Source organism: Elgaria multicarinata, chromosome 8, assembly GCF_023053635.1.
Source record: "Elgaria multicarinata webbii isolate HBS135686 ecotype San Diego chromosome 8, rElgMul1.1.pri, whole genome shotgun sequence".
In the NCBI taxonomy this organism is placed as follows: domain Eukaryota; kingdom Metazoa; phylum Chordata; class Lepidosauria; order Squamata; family Anguidae; genus Elgaria; species Elgaria multicarinata.
The window spans coordinates 98,174,089-98,195,308 of record NC_086178.1 but is presented as its reverse complement, the minus strand read 5'-3'; the positions used below and the strand labels follow the sequence as shown (position 1 = coordinate 98,195,308).

Here is a 21,220-nt window from a genome sequence, read left to right as displayed (position 1 = left end):
AGGGCTTCCCTTTGGCTACTGAACTTGCAGCCACAGATTGCACCTACTGCCGGCAGAGGGCAGGAACACAGGCACAACCCTGATCACAGACAAGTTTGGGGGGAGCTGTTCCAAACCCACAGAATTTAGGGGCAAAGGTTGTGCTGGTCTCAGACCTTAATAAAGTGTTTTGATTTAGGGGCAAAGGCCAGTTTCTCAGTAGAGGCCCTTTCCAATATTTCATGATCTCCCTTTACAGCCCTCTGCATCTGCACACTCCTTGGCAGGGTTAAAAGAAATTGATATTAGATCATCCCTATTTAGCCAACTTAGAGTTATACTGTCTCTGTCTTTATGGGGAAGCAGGGAAGCGTTTGAGAAGTTATACCTTTTGTTCAGAGGCTGCCGCTCCCTCTTCTTCCTGGGCTTTTGGTCTCGGCTTGCTGTCGTCGGAAGTATTCCAGCTCATCTTTTTCATGCTGACAGGCACAGAGGTTTTAGGCGCATCAACTGCTGGCTTGCTAGCCTCTAGCAAAGATTTCTGATGCGACGTTAACGAGATGATTTGCTGCTCAGTTCGGATTGAACTTTGCATTTTTGGTTTCACAGTTTCCTTGTCACTCTGCTTTCCTAGACTGTTCACAGACTCCTGAGCAAAAGGCTTAGTCTTTGCTTCTGTTGTAGATTCTGAGTAGCTTCCATTGCTTTCCAGTTTTCCTGCTTCTCCTTTGAGATATGAGGTAATAGAATCTCTACATTGGTCAGGGCTACAAGATACACAAACAAACGAATGAATAATGGCACCATGGTATTTTTTAAGGCTCCACAATGATTCAATGGCATGCCTACATTTTCATTTTTTTAAAAAAATACCCCCAAAAGGCCCAGTCAAGCTCAAGCTGTGGGGAGTTACTTGTGTGTAACAACTAGTGCATCTGGATGTCAATACACAGCCCCAGGGCATGGCTAGATGAAGGGGGTGATCTCGTGATTTTATGTTCATGAGATCATCCCCCTTGTCTACATGCGGCGTGCGACATTGTGGCCGCCATTTTGGATTTTTGTTTTTTAAAGGAAAAGGAGCGCTTGAACGACACAGTGAGTTTTTTTTAAAAAAAACACCTTGCTCCCCCCACCCCAGATGGGCGCAGAGCTCCTGAGGAGCCCTGTACCCAGTTCCCGGCTCCTCGCGGTTACTCATGAGGAGCCAGGAAAAAAACCACAATGGCAGGCCACATGTCCCGTGGTCTCGGGATCATCCCGTGACCGCAGGAAAAAATGAGATGGAAGGGTAGGGCAATATCCCAGGGAAAGGGAGGAATCATCTCTCCCTGCTCCCTGGATGCCCTGTGCGTCATGTGGATGCACAGGGACGATCCTAGGGCGATTCCTGGGATATCACCCTGTCTAGCCATGCCCCCATACACAACAAAATTACATTGAGCCCATTCAATGGGGCCTTGATGATTACTGCAAGGTGCATGCAAAAAAACATAACAAGCCATGCTGGATCTGGCCAAGTGTCTAATCAACCCATAGGCTTCTAGAAAACTCACAAGCAGGACATGAAGCCAAGAAACCTCAACCACTGTTTGCTCCCAGCCTTGATCCTGGGCAGTTGGCAGGGACCAAGGGCCCTTGGAGGACCTCCTAGCCCTTGCACATTCCCTGGATCTGCAAACCTCCATTTTTATTTCCCACAACAGCTCTAATATAGTGTCACTCAAGGGCACTGTTGGAAATGAAGATAAGAGTTGGTGCTCTCACCATTAGGTAAGACAGTAGCCAGGACCACACCAATGAAGAAAGGAGGCATCACAAGGAATTTTACCTAAAATCTGGAGCTGGCCCTGGATACACAGACACTGAACCAGGAGACTCTAACCAGCCATCATGTCCAATAGCCGGCAGATTTATCCTCTATGAATATGTCTAATCCCCTTTTAAGCCAATGGCCATCACTTCATTGTGTAGCAGTAAATTCCATACATTAATTATGTGTTGTGTGAAGAAGTATTTTCTTCTGTCTGCCTGCCCTGAGTCTACTGCCAATTTCATAGGAAGAGGGAGGAAATTATCTCTATCCACTTTCTCACTACATCATGCATTATTTTATAAACCTCTATAATGTCCCCCCACATTAATCACCTTTTTTCTAAACAAAAAGCTCCAAATGATTTAGGCTTTTCTTGAAAAGGGAAAAAGGGTGCTTCGATCTTTTGATCAATTCGATTGCTCTTTTCTCTACTGTTTCCAGATTTTGAAATGGAGTAACTTGAACAGTATACAGTATTCCAAATGTGACTACGCTATAGATTTATAATTGCTAGGGATGGACAGATCGGTCTATTTATGGTCTGTATCAGTTTCACATGTGTTAATTCAAAACATCTGTCCCATCCCCCCCATTTCTGCATCCTGTGATTTAAAAAAAAATCTGCAGAAGAAATTGCATTATTTAAAAAATTTTTTTTACAAAATCTTCATTTTTGTATCCATTTTATGTGCATTTTGATACATTTTTGATAACACAAAATTTGGAGAAGTGCAAAAGCTGAAGGATAACTGATTCAATCCAGATATTAGTTGGAGAAGTGTGAATCAGATTGGGTCACTTAAACATACAGACTGAATGAAATCCTCAAGCATCCCTAATACAAGCACTGGCTATCTTATTTTCAGTCGGTTTCCTAATAATCACTAGTATGGAATTTGCCTTTTATCACTGCCACCACACACTGATTTGATGTTTTTATTGAGCTATCCATCACAACGGCAAGATCTCTTCCTTGGTTAGTCACCACCAATTCAGGCTCCATCAGTTTACTTGTGGTTAAGTGTCAGGGGTTTTGCTGTCGTTGTTTTGTCCCGGTGGGGATCTCTTTACACTTACTTTGAACATCATTTGCCATTTTGTTGCCATCCACCCAGTTTGGAGAGAGCCTCTTGGAACTCTTTGAAATCCACTTGGATTTTCACATCGTGAATAACCAAGTGTCTTCTACAAGCGTGACTACTTCACTTCCTCTCTCCCACATTTTACACAATATGCAACAACCTTGGTTAGGCCAAGAGAGAGACAGAATATATATCACTGGTCCAAGGAATTTAATGGGGCTCTTAAAAATGAAAAAACAACATCATCAAGTTCAAAATATGCATCAGATTCTAGTTCACTGGGAATGACTCAAGGGCACAGGATGCTCTTATTGCTTGGGTTTCATATTCTGACTAAAGCTATCCATTGCACTCCATCACAGAAGGCAGTCTTGGCATGCAAATGGACCCAGATTCAGTCCCTGACATCTCTCCTTGAAAGGATCTCACGTGGTAGAGCAGAGAAATGACTCAGAGCAGCTGCTGGATGGAGGAGGAAGCTTCTCATAGAAAATATCCATGTGCTAATGAGACTAATTACACTATTACCAGTGTGTACCCAGACTCAGTTCATGCTGCTGGCTTCAATCTATAAAATCCTAAATCTGTCTTCCCCAGCGTGGGTTGCTTCAGATATTTTGGACTACATCTCCTATTAGCCCCAGCCAGCATGGCCAATGGTTTGTTCGAAATGTCCTTGTCCTTGGTTTTCTCAGAAAGCACCAGCTCTTGTATGGTTCCCTCTCTCATCTCCCGAGAATGTTGAGATCAGTCAGTGAGAGTGTCCTGAGAGTGTGATGTCCTCTAGATGTTACCTTTCCATCCATAAGGAGCAGGGCCTTTTTTGTGATTGCCCTGGCATTTTAGAATGCCCTCCTCCCACAAACCCAGGAAGCCTACATTTGACTTTGCTCTTCCCTTGCATCGTTCGGGAAAACATTTCTATTAGTCCTTGCTTTTGCGAGCTAGCTCCCATGTACTTTCTGCAGCTTGTTCTGTTTTGAGGTAGTAGTTTTCATTGTGAATTTTTAACGTTTAACACAGGTTCAGATTTCAGAGTTTTAAATATGCTGTAAATTTGTCTTGAGAACATCAGCTGAAGGATGGCTTATAACATATTGTATATAAATAAATAAATACTGATCCTTCCCTCCTCATTTATAAGTGTTATATACATCGAGTTGGGGGGACAGTAGCTGAAAAAAGGTCCTAATCATTTTGAAAACCAGAACATTTGCTTAATCTGAAACAAAACTGCATTAGCCTAAACACTTCCATTCCATACCTGTCATCGAGACGATCTAGCAATTCACCGCTTATCCTGCGTCCTGGTGTTGGCGGTTCCACGTTGACGCTGGAGGCCTCGCTCTGCCAACCTGTAATTGAAGACAGTTCCTGTTCTGCCTGCTGCACATACTTAAGAATGGACAAGACTTTTTCTTCCGTCATCTCCTCAGATTCAACTACTTCGTCAAGGTGAATATCTTCAAACAGAGATTTAAGCTTTTCTTCTGTCATCTCCTCATCAGAACCAGACTTTTCTCTCTTGTACTGTTCAGTTCTCACTAGGGTCGGACTAGTCTCTTCGCTTAGAGTTTGTTTTGGTATCCCGCCATAACTGCCAAGATATCGAGGGTAATCATTAAGGTCCATTTCCTCCAACTGGATCTGGCCTGCATCTTTAGATGTTCCTTCTCTAGGCACTGAGAAATCATGTTTGCCGTCTTCCAGTGAAGTGTCTTCTTCAGTCACCACTGGAGGTCCTGCTGCTGTATCATCTATGTTTCCCTGTGAAGTTACTAACACGTCACTCAGTCTACTGGGAGTTCTAAGGGGTGACTCTATACTAGAGAAATCACTAAAGAAATCATCTTGATGGGAATGGGCGGGTGGCACGAAGCGCAACCCAGTGGGAGTTTCCAGTTCCACTTGAATGGTGGGATAACCTAAGGAAGACAGTACATTTGGACTGATTGCAATGAAGTATGGAGCAACATATAAGCAAGCATGCAGAATGGCTGGTTATTTATATAAAATATGGGCAGTGTATGAAATGGTAACAGTAATTTAATTAGGAATGTAATAATGAATGTATGTTCCTTAAAGAATGCAACAAAACTGAAGTCCATAAAATCACTAGTACAGCACAGCTCCTGCTTATGACTATTTCAGAAATGTTTAGCCTACTGCACACATTATTGAAAGTTTTCAATTATTGATCTTCCAGCCATTTTAATGACTTCATAACTATAGAATTTTCTCTTCCTAGTATGAAATGGACTGAATGTGGATTGTTGCTGTCTATTTATGTTGATAACGGTATTTTGTGGTGAAATAACATTTCTGCCTTTACTTTGATTCACTCACAATATAAATGTAAAGAATTCGATTATACTGCAAAACAGATAAGTTTTCCTTTAAGACTTTTTTTTAAAAAATGGTTTGCATTATTTCATAGCCTGGTTTTAAAGAAATAAATGTATGTGGCATATACCATTACTAATGAGATATATAATCAATAGATACTTCAATTTAGTCGCCGCACCATGAGAATGCAGTTGTTATAAAAATGGAAATGGATCTCAATGAGGACAGAAAAGTATAGCACACACTCAAAGAGGTAAAATCTAACATAAAGGGGTATATATCACAAGCTACAAGGTGGGTAGGATCTAGATATAAATTTCAGGAACAGAAAAGCTATAGAGATTAGAGGACTGTGATGAATAAGGAGATCGTGGTGATCTTGGAGACTGAGGCGATCTTGGTGACATGGGTACAATTAGAAACACTGATCAAATAAAGAGAGAAAAGAAAAGTTGAGCAATGGAAATGAAAGAACAATAATTCTCTAGGACAGGAATGGCCAACTGGAGACCTGTGGGTTAGTTCTAGCCCTGGAGCAATTGGAAGTGACTCTGGATGAGACCTGACAAATTTCAATGCAGAATTTGCTCACAGTATTCTCATGTAAATTGTAACATATTGCTATCTTATGGACACTCTAGAAGGGCAAAATATGGCTGAGATGATCTTTCAGGGAGCAGATTATTTCCTCTACCCAGCAATCTACGCCCTCATATCACCCAAACATGAATGCTCCATATACATGAAGCCCTTACTCAGGCTGATGCTAGCTTTGTCATAACACCTGATAATCCATGATAGGGTTGAATTGCTTGTGTGAAAACTAATTCCAGTGCCCAGAGTAGTGGCTGGCGAATGGAACGCTCCCCCCAGGAATACCGAAGTTGACCATCCTTGCTCTAGCAGCACAGACAAGCATAGACCAATGGAATGATAAATGAATTGTAAATCATATTCCCACATGTAAATATTAAGTTGACCAGCTTGAGAAAGGGGAGGGAAGAGGGAAAGTTCAGTGTTAAATTGTGCTGTCTGGAGAGTAACGTGCACTAATGAATATTTTTCTGAATAGACAGAGAGAAAGTTAAAACAGTCTGGTCTTGGTGAGGACAAGACGCTTGAGGAAGGTTCAGAGGAGAGGAAGGACAGAAAGCAACACAGGAGAAGCACATTCTCTTTGTAGAAAAGATACTTGTCTGATGATTAAACAGCACAAGCAACATTTCAAGATGAAATTTCTTAAAATGTCCACAGAACTTCGTTTCTGCAATGCGGTGATTCAATGGCCAATACTGCTGCTTGGAGATGAATTAAGCTCATATGCTCTGCACACAACCAGAAAATCCTCACAAAAGGCAGCAAAAAGAACACGTATTTGATTAACATACCAACAAACTACAACTTCCATACTGTTTAGAGCAGCCTTTCCAACCTCCTGATGTGTTGGACTACAACTCCCATCATCACCAGCCTGGCTGGAGATGATGGGAACTGTAATCCAACACATCTGGAGGGTATCACGTTTTAATAACAGAGTAATACAATTTACCAAAAAAAAGTATATGGAAAGCAGCCCATCAACATAGCACAAGTCAGAATTAATTTTCATAACTTGATCACAAGTGTACATTTATTCATATATCCATCTGCCAAACAAAAGCCTTTACCACTGGAAAACAAAGTACAGGTTGAAAACTCAGACTTGTTTGAAATATTGAAGTTCAATTCTCCCATTAGGGAAATTTGAGAATGCAAAGCCAGCGTTAGCAGTTGCAATCATATCTAAGGGACTGATGTAATAGTAATGTTAGACTGTTGGTTCAAAAGACATTAATGGAGCCAACCACTTTAAGTGTTCATTGACACATACCCTACATTTTATCTTTGAAAGAAAGAAAACCTTTTTCTTGGACAGAGTGGTTTCATCTCTCATAGTCCAAATGATTAGATAAAACAGACCTTTCTGGGTCACCCACTTGGAAAGAAATGAAAGAAACTAAGTTACCATCAACAGGATCATGGAAAATATTATTTTCATCTGCAAAGCTTCTGGTGCCAGAAATGTTTCCATAATCAAATATTGGCCCTTCCAACAAAGTTACAATGTCGATCCGATTGATTTTTGTCAATACAGAGGTTAAGGCATCAGCTGTGGGGGAAAGAACAAAATACATTAAAAATAAGTCATTACTGAACGTCATAACTATTTTGGCAGTTGACCAGTAGTTGCAACAGTACCACAAAAAAAGTATGAATATCCTAGAGAACCATTCCTAGAGAGGATTCATCTGATCACAATCACTCCTGCCTTAGTTACAATCTGTTTGAACTACTGTAATGTGTTCCAAGTGAGGCTGCCTTTGAAGACTGTTGGGAAACTTTAGCTGGTCCAGAATGCTGTTGACCAAGGCTGGACCCCCAGGGAGCACGTGACTCCCTTGTTAAAACAGCATCACTGGTTACTGGTCTGTTTCTGGGCACAATTCAAAGTGCTGGTTATGACGTATGAAGCCCTATATGACATGGCACCAGACTAAATGAAAGACTGCTTTCTCCAATACGAACTTGCCTAGGTTTTAAGATCTTTGGGGGAGGCTCTTCTCTTGGTACCACCACTATGAGAGGTGCATTTGGCAGGGAGGTGAGAGAGGGGTTTCTCAGCAGCTGCTCTGGGTTCAGGAATTCCCTGCTGAGGGAGGCTACATTAACCTCCTCTTTGCTGCTCTTCCACCAGTAGGCAAATATGTTTTTATTCAGGCAGGCCTTTGGTGGGTACATTGGTCTGTTGGGTTGCCTGTTGGTTTTATTCTTCATTGTTATGTTTTTCATTGTGTTTTAATGTATTCGTTTTATGACTGTTCTAATTAAGTTTTTATTTTAAATTTGGGTTTTTATTATTTTTTGCCACCTTGAGTTTTCCGCGGTAGAAATGTATGTTATTGCTGTAAGCTGCCACATGAGGGCTTCTGCCCTGAAAGGCAGCCAAAAATGTTTTAAGTAAAAATTAAATCAATAAATAAAACCAATAAACAGGCAGTGTATGCCTGCTGGGGAGCCACAGCTCATCTCTGCTCTCCAGGGCATGCCGCCACACTTTCCCAAGTGTTTGGATATGTGCATCTCACCGCCATCCTTTATCTGTGACTGCCAACGGAGGCAGAACGAATACGAGTACGGTCCTTAAAAAATATCTAAAAGGTTTTAAATTGAGAACTGCTTCAAAGAGGAATTCATTTTGTTGTACAGCTCCTGACGAAGGATCTCCAGATCTGAAACGTTGAGCATTTGTACAAGTTAAGTTGAAAGATTTTGGATTTTTTTTCATTTTGGATAAGGAAAATAAAGGAAACCTCCTCTCATATCTTAAAGCACCAGAGCCAGCCTCTTCTTTTCTTCATAGCCTTTTCGCGGTGCTTTTCCCCTGCAGAAGGTCCCAATTTCAATCCCCAGCATGCCCAGGTAGAACCGGGACACATCTTGATCTCAAACCTTGGACAGCTCCTGCCAGTGGAGCAGCCTCCCCCAACCCAGTGTGGATGATGTCTGCTATGGATTATTCACACTGGTGCCCTCCAGATGTTTTGGACCACAGCCCCCACCATTCCTGACCATTGGCCATGCTGGCTTTTGGACTACAAACAAAAACAACTGGAAGGCACCAGGTTGGGGAAGGCTGGTAGAGAAAATTTAGCTAGTTTGACCAATTGTCTGATTCAATATAAGGCGGCTTCCTATGTCCATACATTCTCACTGTGAATTCAGCAAAGCTCAAATGTGGCTTGGAATCACAGTTTAAAATCTTTTCGTTTGAAGTGGTATATATTATCTGTCCAAAATTATAAATCCTTGAGTCCAAGGATTTTTAGGAACAGGCAGTAGTGGCTAATGATCCGTGATTAACAGTACATTTAGGTAACAGTAAAAATGCAAAGGACCATTTAAAAGTTTATCAAGTTTACAATCCTCAAGAAACCATCAGAAGGAGCTCACAGTACTAAGGGGAGGACTAGTTTGGAAAGTTAAACTGGAAACGGTAGAGATTTCTTCTGCATAAAAATCAGGTAGAGATCTTCTACCTCAGTTTTATTAGTTTTAAAAGAAATTCCTGGAGATACACATGACCATTTGCAATGTCGTGACTTCAATCTTATTTTGCATAAACAGATGTTTAGTACGCTCTCTCTCTCTGGGCATGGCTAGATGGGGCGATATCCCGGGGATCGCCCCAGGATCATCCCTGTGTGTCCACATGACACACAGGGGATCCCGGGAGCAGGGACGGATGATCCCTCCCTTGCCCCGGGATACCACCCAACCCTTTAATCCCAGTTTTCCCCATGGTCCTGGGCTGATCCCAAGACCGCAGGATGTGTGGCTGGGCGTCCCGTTTTCATCCCGGCTCCTCACGAGTAAGCACAAGGAGCCAGAACCCGGGCACAGAGCTCCTCAAGAGCTCTGTGCCCATCGGGGGTGGGGTGAGCGGGAGGTGTTTGTTTGTATTTGAACAACTTACATTTTGCGCAGGAGTGCTCCTGCGTTCTTTTCCGATTAAAACAAAAACAAAATTGCGGATGCGACAGCCTCTTCTTCCCAGGACATCTCGCACCGCATGTAGACAGGGGGTATCCTGCGATCACCATATCGCGAGATCCTCCCTCCTCCCTCCCTCTACACTGGTATGGTGTAGATATGCCCTCCGTGTGTGGGGCCCATGTGTAGATGTGTGTGTTCTAACAAAAAATGTTGAACTAAATTAACATTTTAGTGTTCATTCTGTGATGGTTCATTCACACATGCAAGTTATCGCTTGAAGCTGCAGACCATCAAATGGTGACACTATGCCATGCATGAACTTCACAATGTATAAACTTGTGTATATTTCTATTAAATATTAAACTTACTTGTAGCATTTTTTCCATCTCTTATAACCCATTTCTTTAACAACATGAAGCTCTGAGCAATCAAAGAGTTTGGGTTTTCCACTCTGATTTGATTAATTTCATCAACCGAAAAATTCAGTTCCCTTGCCAGTTCTATTAGATGGAAAAGAAGGGGGAGAGGAAAGATAATTACATTGGTCTTATTTTGAATAGTTTGTTCAGTAGGTCTCACATACACACACACACAATGACACAGAATAGTACAGCTAAGGCGCTGGTTCAGAAAATTACCAAGCCCTGTTAAGCCTAATATTTCCTACAGAGTTCCAAAGGCGAAAGGTCTTAGGGAGAACAGAGGTTACGTCCTACTGGAATCTGAGAGCTGTCAGCCATAACTTGCAGAGTCAATGCTACAAATCGCCTTCATATGTACACCATAGACCCACTACCCCTGGCAAAAGAGGTCAAGAAGCTTCCTGTTTGTCTTGCTGGCTTAACAGAGCTAAAGCTGGCTTCCAGCCAGGTTGCCAGTCACTGTTGACCTCACAATTGCCAGCACATTAGGTGTCATAGCAACACACTGGCTTGGGTTCACAATTGTCCTGCATACATGAGGGATTTCTTGCCTCTTAGCCACTGTAGCCCTAATGCCCCCTTCCCCAAGCTGCTCCTACGGTTGAGAGGACACTGTGAAATGGTATAAATCATGACGCAAAAGACTGTAGCCAGAGAGGGGTGGAGTGTGTAAAGGACAATTTTCCATGTGCGGGCAGAAGAGCCTTCCATTGCCTTTCAGGGCACTTTGGAGCCAAACATTGCATTTTACTTTATTGGAAATGCCATTATTGTCCTATACATTTCTGACTTACAACTGAAGTGTCTGAGCCCCAGGATAAGACTCCCGGATTGGAGTGAAGCAGGGATGGTGGACAACAGTGAATGCAGCAGCCCCGTCCCTCCCATCAACAACAGGTAGGTGGTACAGTTAGGAGATGTGCAAGCGATGACCATTGGCTTCATAACGGGCTTTAGAAGTAGGAAGGGGAACAAGGAGGATTGGACAGCTACTTTGTTACCAAGGTGACACGGCTGGCCGCAGCCAACACCTCTCACAGCCCCAGATGCCTTGGGTGAGGTCAAGAGACCTCTGGGGACATGCCCAACTTGTAGTACCTACTTTCAAAGGCTGGCTGGGGTAGGGGGCAACGAGGAAGCTTACCCACTGGCCCTGACTGTGGTAGGGCATAATATGGGATGGAGGAGGAGGACAATTATCTGAGGTCTGTGGGGAGAGAGGACCAATGTGGTGGGGCTCTCAGATCCTGACATAAGGTAGCAAACGTGTGAAAAAAATCCAAATAAATCATACAGGCTGGTCACCATACTGTTGTGTTACCGCTGCCCTACCCTACTGCTACGTGGTTTTGGGAAGGTCACTAACTCTCCCACTAGTCTACTGCAATGGTCTTCAACTGGTGGGTTGCGACCCAAAAATGGCTCACACGTTCAGTCCAGAATGGTCACGGCAAAGCTGTTGCCACCATGTTGGGCAGGGAGAAAATTGTGAAAGTGGGTCCTATGTTGCAGGTTGGGTGTTCCACTGGTCTACTGCAAAGGGTTTTTGCGAGGCTTAGTTCATTGAATGATGGCATACAAAGCAACTAGTAAATACTTTATAAACGGTTTTGTAAGATAAGATGTTGCATTAAGGAACATTTTCTTGTACATCTTTTCCTATCTATAGTAGCACTAAGTTCTAAAGACACAAGATACTCTAGCCCCACCCCACCTTGACACACACATACGTACATAGAGTAAGCTGGGTTTCAAAAGGTTTTGCTAGTTTCTATGTCATCGTCACATCATAAAATCCTACCTGTCCAGCTAAGTCCCAGGTGATCAGCTACTATTGCCATCCTTATATCTGTCCGTTCACATGGACTCTGTGGACCTGTGGTTTATAAGTTCTTGATTAAAAAGCTGACATGAAAGCATTCTCAGCACTGACTAAGAGTATTTTCATACATTGTGCTATTTTTACTGGTGCTCAGTTCACTTACTAAAATGACTGAGTGCCCTAAAAAATTACAATATATATATTTATATATATATATATCTTCTATCACAGATTTGAAGAAAAAAAAATCACCTTTATAAGGCTGTGTCAAACTACATGATGTTAATTGTGTAAATGAAACCAAACATGCCAACAAAACTATCTACTAAACTGTTAAACAGTGGTTTAACTACTGGTGGAGGGGAGAAAAAAATACAACCCACCAGTACTTAAAGAAAAAAAAAATGTTTTCCCTATTTTGACAAAATGGTTTTGGTTTTGGGGGGGGATTTTTTGCTGTCACAAAATAAAATCTTTCAAGACCTGAATTATTACATGAATGTCTTCAGCATGCTTCACTAGCTGTCTATAGAATAGGCTTCACTTAAAGGAAGAAAGAAGAGTATAAGAGACAGCACATACAGATGACAATGACAGAATGGGAACTACAATAAGTCACTTCACAGGCAATCACAACAGTTCATGCACTAGGATCAACAAGTTGAAAGTTTTACAAACTAGGCTTGATCTCCACGAGGTGAGCCACGAGAGCTCCAGAAACCTGACTCCCTCCATTCTCACCAGTCCTCCTCTTACTCCTCCTCCTCTCACTGTCGGACTTTTCAATCTTTGTTTTTACAGATGCTGCCTCTGTTCTCATATCTCTAGCGGGCTTCGATGTAATGGAGGGCTGGAAAACTTGAGTGGCTTCGGACAAAGACGTGTTTCTTGACGTACTGTCTTCTTCGTCATCGTCATCGGACACCTCTGACTGCATCTTTTTGTCTTCATCGGATAGACGGTCCACAAGCTTTAAAGCCTCACCACTAATTCCCTTAAAATATTCAATAGAATGTTTACATACCTCCCTGAGCTGACTTTGCTTTACTTTAACTGCGCTGCTGTTGGTGGTTGTGATGGTGGTAGATCTTACCTTTAATGGTAATTTAGAAGGAAGCGGTTTGGCTTTGCTTCTCTCTAGCTGCTCTTGGTTTTGAGCGGCTGGTGCTTTTCTAGCTATACCTACGTTATGCCTTTGTGTGTTTTTTACAGGAATCTTAGACCTTACTTCTACATGTGGAGAAGAGCTGAATTGTTTTCTTTTGTCAACTTTACTATCCTGTCTGACTTTACTCACTCGGCAGGCTTGGCTACTGCTATGTGGGATGGCTTCTTTTGCTGAGGAAGCTTTTATGGGAAGTTTTGATCTTGCTCTATTCCCTACTGGTTCTGATGACTTCTGCTGTTCTCCATGTATTTTTTGCATACAGTGTCCTTGTGCTGCACCTGTACCATTTCCTGAAGTGTTTTTCATTGGATTAGCTTTCTGTGTGGGACACTTGGGCTCAAAATGTTCATTTAGCACTACTTTACAAGTAACACTATTGGTAGGTATAGTGGATGGATCCAAATTGTTGTTGTTATTAAAATTATCTTTTTGGAAATCATGCTTTTCTGCTTCCCTACTTCTTGACTGGCTAAGGATAGCTGTACTTGTAACCTCCTCTACAGCTTCATATTCTAACCCCTGAACACCTGGTGTCACAGCCTCTAGCTTATCTGTCACTTCTCCAGAGACATCTTTCTTCAGCGTCATGGTGGAAGCAGAAATTCCCATTTTAATAGGTGTGCGCAATTTGGGATCAACTTTAGAAGCATTAACAGCGGTTGATGATTTCTCCAGCGAGATACTACCCAGTGTTGCTTCCATACAATCTCCACTGGCCTGGATGATGAGCTTATGTTCAACTGCTGGTGTTTCTACTTCTCTCTCTATGGTTTTTTCTACAGTTTTGTCCCCTGACTGTGGCTGTGTGATGGCAGTGACTTTATTTTTATCCCCTTCCCCCTTGTCCCCTGACTTCCCTTCAGAAGTATGCTCACCAATCTGAAAAAATTGGAGTCTTTCTTCAACAAAATCCCTCTTGCTCATGTCAATTGCGCCACTGCGAGTCATCTCAAACATCTTCCCTTCGTGAAACGGGAAGGGGTTGGGCTCACTAGTTGGAGTACTTTCATCAGTTGGAGTTCTGGCTGGAGTCGTATCTGGGGTTGTTGCTTGAGATTTGTCTTCTACGGCAAGGCCAAAAGGCTTAGCCTCGTCGTCCCTTGATTTGGACTCAAACACTTCGTCATCCCCACGGTTATTGGACCAAGGGTCAAAATCTAGACTTTTAGTAGCTACTGTCTTAAAAGGGGTTGCAAACTCTTCATCTACTTTGTAACTGAAATATGTATCAGGAAACACAGTCCTGTCAGGGTGCCTGCCTTCCAAAGTGAAAAACTGAGGCCCTGACTTTTGTTCAGCCTTATCAGCACTTTTTTCAGCAGCTGGACATTTAGATAATGGCTTGTTTTCTTCAGTGCTGATTTTCTCTTCCTCCTCAATAACTTCCAGCTTACTTTGGCTAAAGCACCGATCAGTCTGTTTCAAAATGCCTTCTGTAGCCCATATGTCTTTTTTGGTTTCTACTGCTGGACCTGCAAGTTTAGAATCGCTCTCAGTCAACCCATCATCTTCATCTTGTAGATCATACCCATCAAGAGAGTCAATTTCAGTTGCATCTGTATCATGGGAGAATTCTGCAGTGGTTGCTATGGAACACTCAGTGATAGACTGGTCATTATTCCCATTTTGCGCAATATCATTCTGGGGAGAATCAAGGCCGAGATCAAATTCATTGGGCTTTCCAGTCTCTTTCTTTTCAGGTGATTTATGCCTGGAGGCTTCCTTCTGCTCATCTTCAATGTCATTTATTTTAAACATGTATCTTTTAATTGGAATGGGTTGATACAGGGATTCATCATCACTAGAGTCACTGAAATCTTCTCCTGGTGGCACAGGAGAAGGTGGCTGTACTCTTATGACTGGTTCAGCCAGCTGACATTTGTCATGTTCATCCTGTAGGTTCACTTCTGTCATCTCCAGCTCACTCTCAGAGGAGTGGCGATGCTTTTCTGATTCTGTCTGATCGGCATCTAATGGAGGAGGAGGTGGGAACTCAATGTAGGCAACCCTATTCCCCTTTGGCCTTTTATTAGACTCTCTGTCTAGATTACTGGGCAACACTTTGTCAGGTTTTGGTGACTCAACAGTGTTCTGTTTTACAGAGGTCGATCGAGCCTCTGCTTCCTCCTCTGACTCCTCAGAAACCTCAGGGATAGGACTGGGTTTGCCTGGTATATAGGCTATTAGTGAATCAGGCGTTTTAGATGTAAACTCATAACTCACTTCCTCTGAGCTGGGTGTCTCAGGTGTTAATGGACTTTTTCCAGAGCTATCTATGAAGGACACCTGTTCTAATGTATCATCTTCTGGACTACCTTGTGGAGAAGGAAGCGGTTTCTGCTGCCTAGTGGTATAAAAGCCGCCCCTTGTCTCTTGCACAGTCTTACTTTCCTGACTTACGATTTTTTTAATGGTTCCTTGTTGCACCTCCCTTTCATATTGCCTCCCTACTTGAACAAAACTTACATAAACGGGCAAGGTTTTTATCTCTCTTGCTCCCTCGGCTGTTGCCAAAGGGGCAGATTTTACCAAATTATCACCATGAATGGCATCAAAGTCTCTTGAAGGAGACTCCTTTCCTGGGGTAATTTCTAAAGAATCAGGTGATTTACTAGGGGATATCTCTGCATCCTCCACAGGAGGACTTAATTTAATGCAGCCATGTTGCCTGCTGCTAGCCGGACTGAATTCTGAGTACTTTTTATCATGCTCTGTATAATCAAAAAGTCTCTCCACTTTTTCCTTAGCCATTCGGGCATGGGACACTTTAGCTGACAGTTCGTGTACTGTGTTTTTTGGCTGTTCATGAACTCCATCGAGAATGCTAGCTGATAACATTCTTTTTTCTTCTGAAATTCTGACCGGAATGTGGGATGTAGTCAACGGTTCTTTTTTCTTTGAAGTTTTATCTATCACTTCACTGGGGTATTCCCCTTCTCTGACAAGATATTCTCTATAAAGGACCTTTTTGGATGGAGATTTTACAGTCACTTCCTTCACTTCCTTTGAACAGGATCCATTTGTTGATACTTTGTGCTCATGCTCTGCCAGAGTGATAAATTCACTGGTTTTGCCCTTATCTTTAGTCTCAGGGTGGTCAATGTGATTTTCTTTCACTACATCCTGAACAAGCACATGGGAAAGTTTTTCTTTTTGGGTTTTATGGGCAGATGTCCCAGGGCTTTCCCATGTTCTATAAATCTTTTTATCCCAATGCCCCTTGATTGGTGCAGTATCTGAGCTTGTGCTGAATGCCAAACCTTTCACCTTCTGCTCTGCAAAAGCTTCTGGGACTTTCTTACTTGTCACTTCACTTCTGGGTTTGAGTACATCTGAAGCAGCAGCATCTTCCATAGCTTTGCCTTTACCCTGAGAGCCATCTTTCAATTTGCTAGCAGAAGATTCCCTGTGTAGACCATCTGCGAGGTCTACTTCTTTTGCATGCTTTTCACGTGTATAAAACTGGTAGACTGGGAGCTTGCTGTCCTGTAATTTTTTCACTGGGATTTTAGATTGAGTCTCCTGTTTCTTGTCCTCCTGAGGTGGCTCCTTATTCTTGGAGCCAATGCTCTGTTCAAACTTCAGTCGAATAGAACTGAGTTTGGATTGCTTCAGCTGAAATCCGGTCGGCAACGTCTCCGGCGTTCTGCTCTTCTGAGCAATCCCTTTGTGTTCCATCAACTGCTTACAATCCTCAGTCGGCTGCGTGAGGGCCCTTCTCTCAGGGCTGCTAGGCAAACTGGCTGCTTTCCTTTCATCGGCTCTTGGGAAGCACTTTCCATCATGGCCATAGGGCCCTCCTCTACTCCAATCATCTTTTGAACTTCGTAACTCAGAAATGGTCACCTTTTCAGGGCTGCTGCTGGTGGAACTATGGCCAGACTGTGCTTCTTTCCCGTTCCTTTTCTGCTGCTTTTTCTCTGGAGACTGCAGTTCATCGTTCAGTTTTTCAGTTTTGTCCCGGAAGAACTGTGATACTTCTGTCAGCTTTTCTTCTGCCTCCTTAACAGTCCTGTCCACCCTGTCTTCATACTTTTCTCTACCTCTGTCTAATCTGTTCTCAGTAAAGCGCATCCACATAGCTTGCTTTGGGCTACTAACATCTCCGGTATAATGTAAGACTGTCACTTTATCATAATGATCATCTTTAGACATTTTACCTACACCGTTTTCTGATATATCTTTAGAGATTTTGGTGAGGATTTCTTTTGGGGGGGTTGTGGCTACTTTTTCTCTGCATCGTTTATCAGGCCCCTGTAAGTCTGAGCTAAGGGGTAGAACATGGTCAGTAACTGACTCCTCAGTATCAGAGTGAGATACATCTAGCTTTTCTGAGAGAAGCATTTTCTCAGCAAACCTGTAAGACTCCCCTCTTAGTTCTGACAACTCATCATCATGGTACTCTACTGAATGTTGACTCAAAAGCTTCAGTGTTTTGTACGAGTCATCAGACATAAGTTGGGCAGAACTAGGGCGACTGTCTTCTTCCTGAGACACAGGAGTATTTACTCTAGAAGACTCCAGATAAGAAGGGAGGGACTCTTCTGCTGTAAGTTCTTCTTCTTCTTGCTGACCTTGTTCATCTGAACAAGGAAGAGCATCCCGTTTTTCCAAATCACCTCGAGGCAAGTCTTTCTGATAAACATACATTTCTTTCTCTGGATGCTTTTTTGTTTCTCTAATAATGACTTCAGTAGGTTCAGCCTGATTACCTTTTTCGATATGGACCTCTATTATACGCTCCAGTTTGGGTTTCATTTTGCTGTCCTTCTCTGTATGCTGGGGTGAAATTTCAGTAGACTTGCTAGCATCTGGTGTTACCGAAGACTTATGTTCAAACAGACCTGCCAGCTCTTTGGAAGGATCGCGTCCTGACTGAAAAGCTTTCATTATATCATGAACAGACATTGTTTCCTCAATTCTTTCTGAAGAACTCTCAGTGCACGGAGGCTTATGGTAAACCATTCTGGTTGTGGTAGTTATATGAGTTTCTTCTTTCACACGGACACCTTTCCCAAGAACACACTTGTGGTCATCTTCTTCTTTCATTTGAAAGGCTTTTACTTTTTCTTTGATAGACCCTCCATTTGGCCTGGGTTCCAGCTCCATAAAAGTGGGTGCCGCTTTTGTTGATGGCAGCTCTTCTGCTTGTGGCTCAGGAACTTCTTCTGAAGAGGGCTCATAGCTACGGATCACATGAACCACCTCGGTTCTCGTCTCTGTGATGACAGGCGGTATGGGCACATCATGGAAAAGCGGTTTTGGCCCTGTGCTCTCTGCACTTTGCGGGGCTGAAGGAGTTTTCTCACTTCTTGTTTCAAAGCCACTATCAGATAAAGGGCTTTTGTCTTGGTCATGTTGGGAAAAGTCATCTGGAGATTCCAAAATGGTATCAGTTCCAAAAAAGGAATCTGCAATTTTACACAACTCTTTTTCTGAAGTAGAAGGCCTCATGGAGGCTGGAGGCATTTTAAGCTTATGTTCTTGTAACGCAATGGCTGGTTTTAAAACTCTCTTTTGCCTCTCTTCACCTTCTCTTTTCCCCTCTTCAAACTTGTACTTTAAACTTGCCAGTGAACTACTACCAATGTCATTCGTCAAATAATCAATGACTTTAGTCAAGTTATAATCCTTTTCAGATACAGCCTTTGCTTTAATTTGCACCTTTTCGGGAATAGACAATGAAGGGCATGCCATGCCTTGCCGTCTTGCTTCATCAATCTCATCTGCACTGAACTCTACCCATTCATCCTCAGAGGAGTGTCCTTTATCATGCTTTGATAGCTTGGTTGATGCTTTATTTTCTAAACACACATCTTTTTTCAGTATCTCACTAACTTTGACTAAGTCCTCTTTTACTTTCTCAACAATTTTAAAAGGTTCTTCATCATCTATTCTACCCTCTTTTGTTAGTTCTGGCTGGAATGCCTTGTCCTCCATTACATCTGTCTGCAATATCGCTGTCATTCTTATTAGGTCCTCTTTCATCTCAGCCACATCTTTTAATATCTCCTGACTAGAAGATAAAGAAGTTGGCGTGGACAACTTAAGAGCAGAGGGTGCTAAAAACAAGGATGATTTTATAGGAGATGAGGTTCGGTTAAAGTGAGGCTGTGTGTGTGTCTCTGTAGTCAATGTTTTAATAGGTGATAGCAACGCAGCTGCCGATTTTGTAAGGGAAGATGACTCTGGGAGCTTCTTTAGTGCTGGTTCGGACAAAACATTGACTACAGAATATACTGGCACTGTGATTGTTGATGAAGTTACTGACGAGGTAGTTGCTGATATTGACCCAAGAGATGTGTATAGCACACCTGCGGAAGGAGTTCTTATTGACTGAAAGGCTGATGGAGCTGAAGACACATGCGACCTGAGAGGAGAAAATGGCACTGCAGAAGCGCTTGGAAACATTTTCTCAACTGCATCAGCGGCTGCATTAACAGCGCAACTTGCAGAACTGGTGGCTGCAGTAATCTTGTCTTGAAATGTGGCCGTGGCTTTGGATCCATTGATTAAACTGGCAGGGGACGGATATTTCAAAGGTGACATGGATCCGTTAACCATTGCTACCTCTGTATGCCCGACTGTGTGTTTCACAGGGGATGTGAGGGATGAAGCCACCGTGACTTTAGATGATGAAGCAGCATCAACTGCCGACTTAGCAGGAGACACCACTGATTTTAAAGGTGAAGATAAAAGCGGTGATGCTGATGTGATGATTGACTTAAATGGCAAACTTGAAGAGTACATGTTAATGTTCGATTTGGGAGATGCCGGAGGCGTCATGGTAATGGATGATCTCTCCAAAAGAGACCCAGCTGTAGTCACTGGAGATGTCCGAGAGGGGAATGCGGAAGTGGATACCAGCCCTTTCAAATTAGCGGCTTCTGTTACTGTGGGAGCTCTGACGAAAGAACCAGAAGAGACTTGGATATTATATGGAGGCTGCGAGACCACGGTTTTTATTGGTGAGGAGATTGTCCGAAATGATCTAATTGGAGAAGCTACATCGCTAACAGATTTAACTGAAGATGTAGTGGAGGCTCCTAATGTGGACTTGATTGGTGAAGCAGAAGAAACAGACCATATTGATTTTAATGGGGAAGCTGTTGGAGTGTTAGAGGAAGAGCTTGATAGGGAAGTGAAGCCTGATTTGGTTTGTCCAGGCACAGTAATTGGTGCTGTTGTCCATGACTGATATGGTCTTGCTGAAAAGAATGGCTTGTATGAATAGGTAGCAGGTAGGGATCTTGTTGCTCCTGTACTTCGTTCAACCGTTTCTTAAATTGTTAAACCAAAAAAAATAATAACGTAAAAATCAACAAAAATGGTTGAAAAACAGAGAGACCAGAGAAGAAAATTGGTCAGTAAACGTTGTAATATTACAAAAAAGCAAGTACAACTGTTTGTATGAATTAGGATGAAGTAGGTAAAATCAACAGCTGAACAGGAAGGGAAAATAGAAATGAGCCACATAATTATGGATGATCCAAAAGATTTTTTAAAAAAAAGGGGGAAGGAAAAAGCAACAACATGAAATGAATGACAGAAAAGCACAAGGCAACTAAGTCTGCAAACAATGAACAAACAGGAAACACTAAGAAGGAGTCCATTATGGTCCAAAGTAATAGCCACAACGAAAAATTCTTCTCTTACTTCCTATTGACTTTCTGATGTGCTAAATTTGAAATATTAAATATCTCAGCTTCAGTTTGCCTGTAATCAGTATTGTCTTTGCTTTGTGCAAAAATCAAAATTGTCCTTTGGGAAATTTCTGTTATATCCGTAGCAGTTTTGTTAATACATTGTAAAGTTATTCTATAGCAGTCTCGTTAATACAAAACAGTATAAATGTGTGCAAATGACATTGAGTAGCTAAAGTCTGCTTTGAAAACCACTCCGAACTATTTCATGCAGAACCCAAAATACCTTTAAAGTGACAGGCAATAGATGTGCAAACCGTGAAGCAACGGGAATAAAGTCAACTCTCTCGCTCTCTCCCATGCACAGTAGGTATATGCTTCACGCTCACAAAGCCAATAAGAGCAAGAG

General features: G+C 42.4%; 1 protein-coding gene across 9 annotated transcripts in view; it reads right to left on the bottom strand.

Moving 5' to 3' along the window:
- Nucleotides 1–21,220, bottom strand: part of ANK3 (ankyrin 3) — a 264,099-nt gene that overhangs the window by 11,165 nt on the left and 231,714 nt on the right. For 6 of the 9 annotated variants that reach the window (XM_063133078.1, XM_063133081.1, XM_063133084.1 and 3 more), the window contains 6 exons: nt 17,881–20,448; nt 11,980–12,054; nt 10,125–10,256; nt 7,229–7,372; nt 4,142–4,802; nt 368–746 (listed from right to left, as the gene is read on the bottom strand). In XM_063133078.1, coding sequence (XP_062989148.1) covers nt 368–746; nt 4,142–4,802; nt 7,229–7,372; nt 10,125–10,256; nt 11,980–12,054; nt 17,881–20,448 — 3,959 coding nt within the window. Of the gene's footprint in view, nt 1–367; nt 747–4,141; nt 4,803–7,228; nt 7,373–10,124; nt 10,257–11,979; nt 12,055–12,741; nt 20,449–21,220 lie in introns of all 9 variants that reach the window. The other 3 variants (XM_063133088.1, XM_063133087.1, XM_063133086.1) reach the window with 2 other exon arrangements.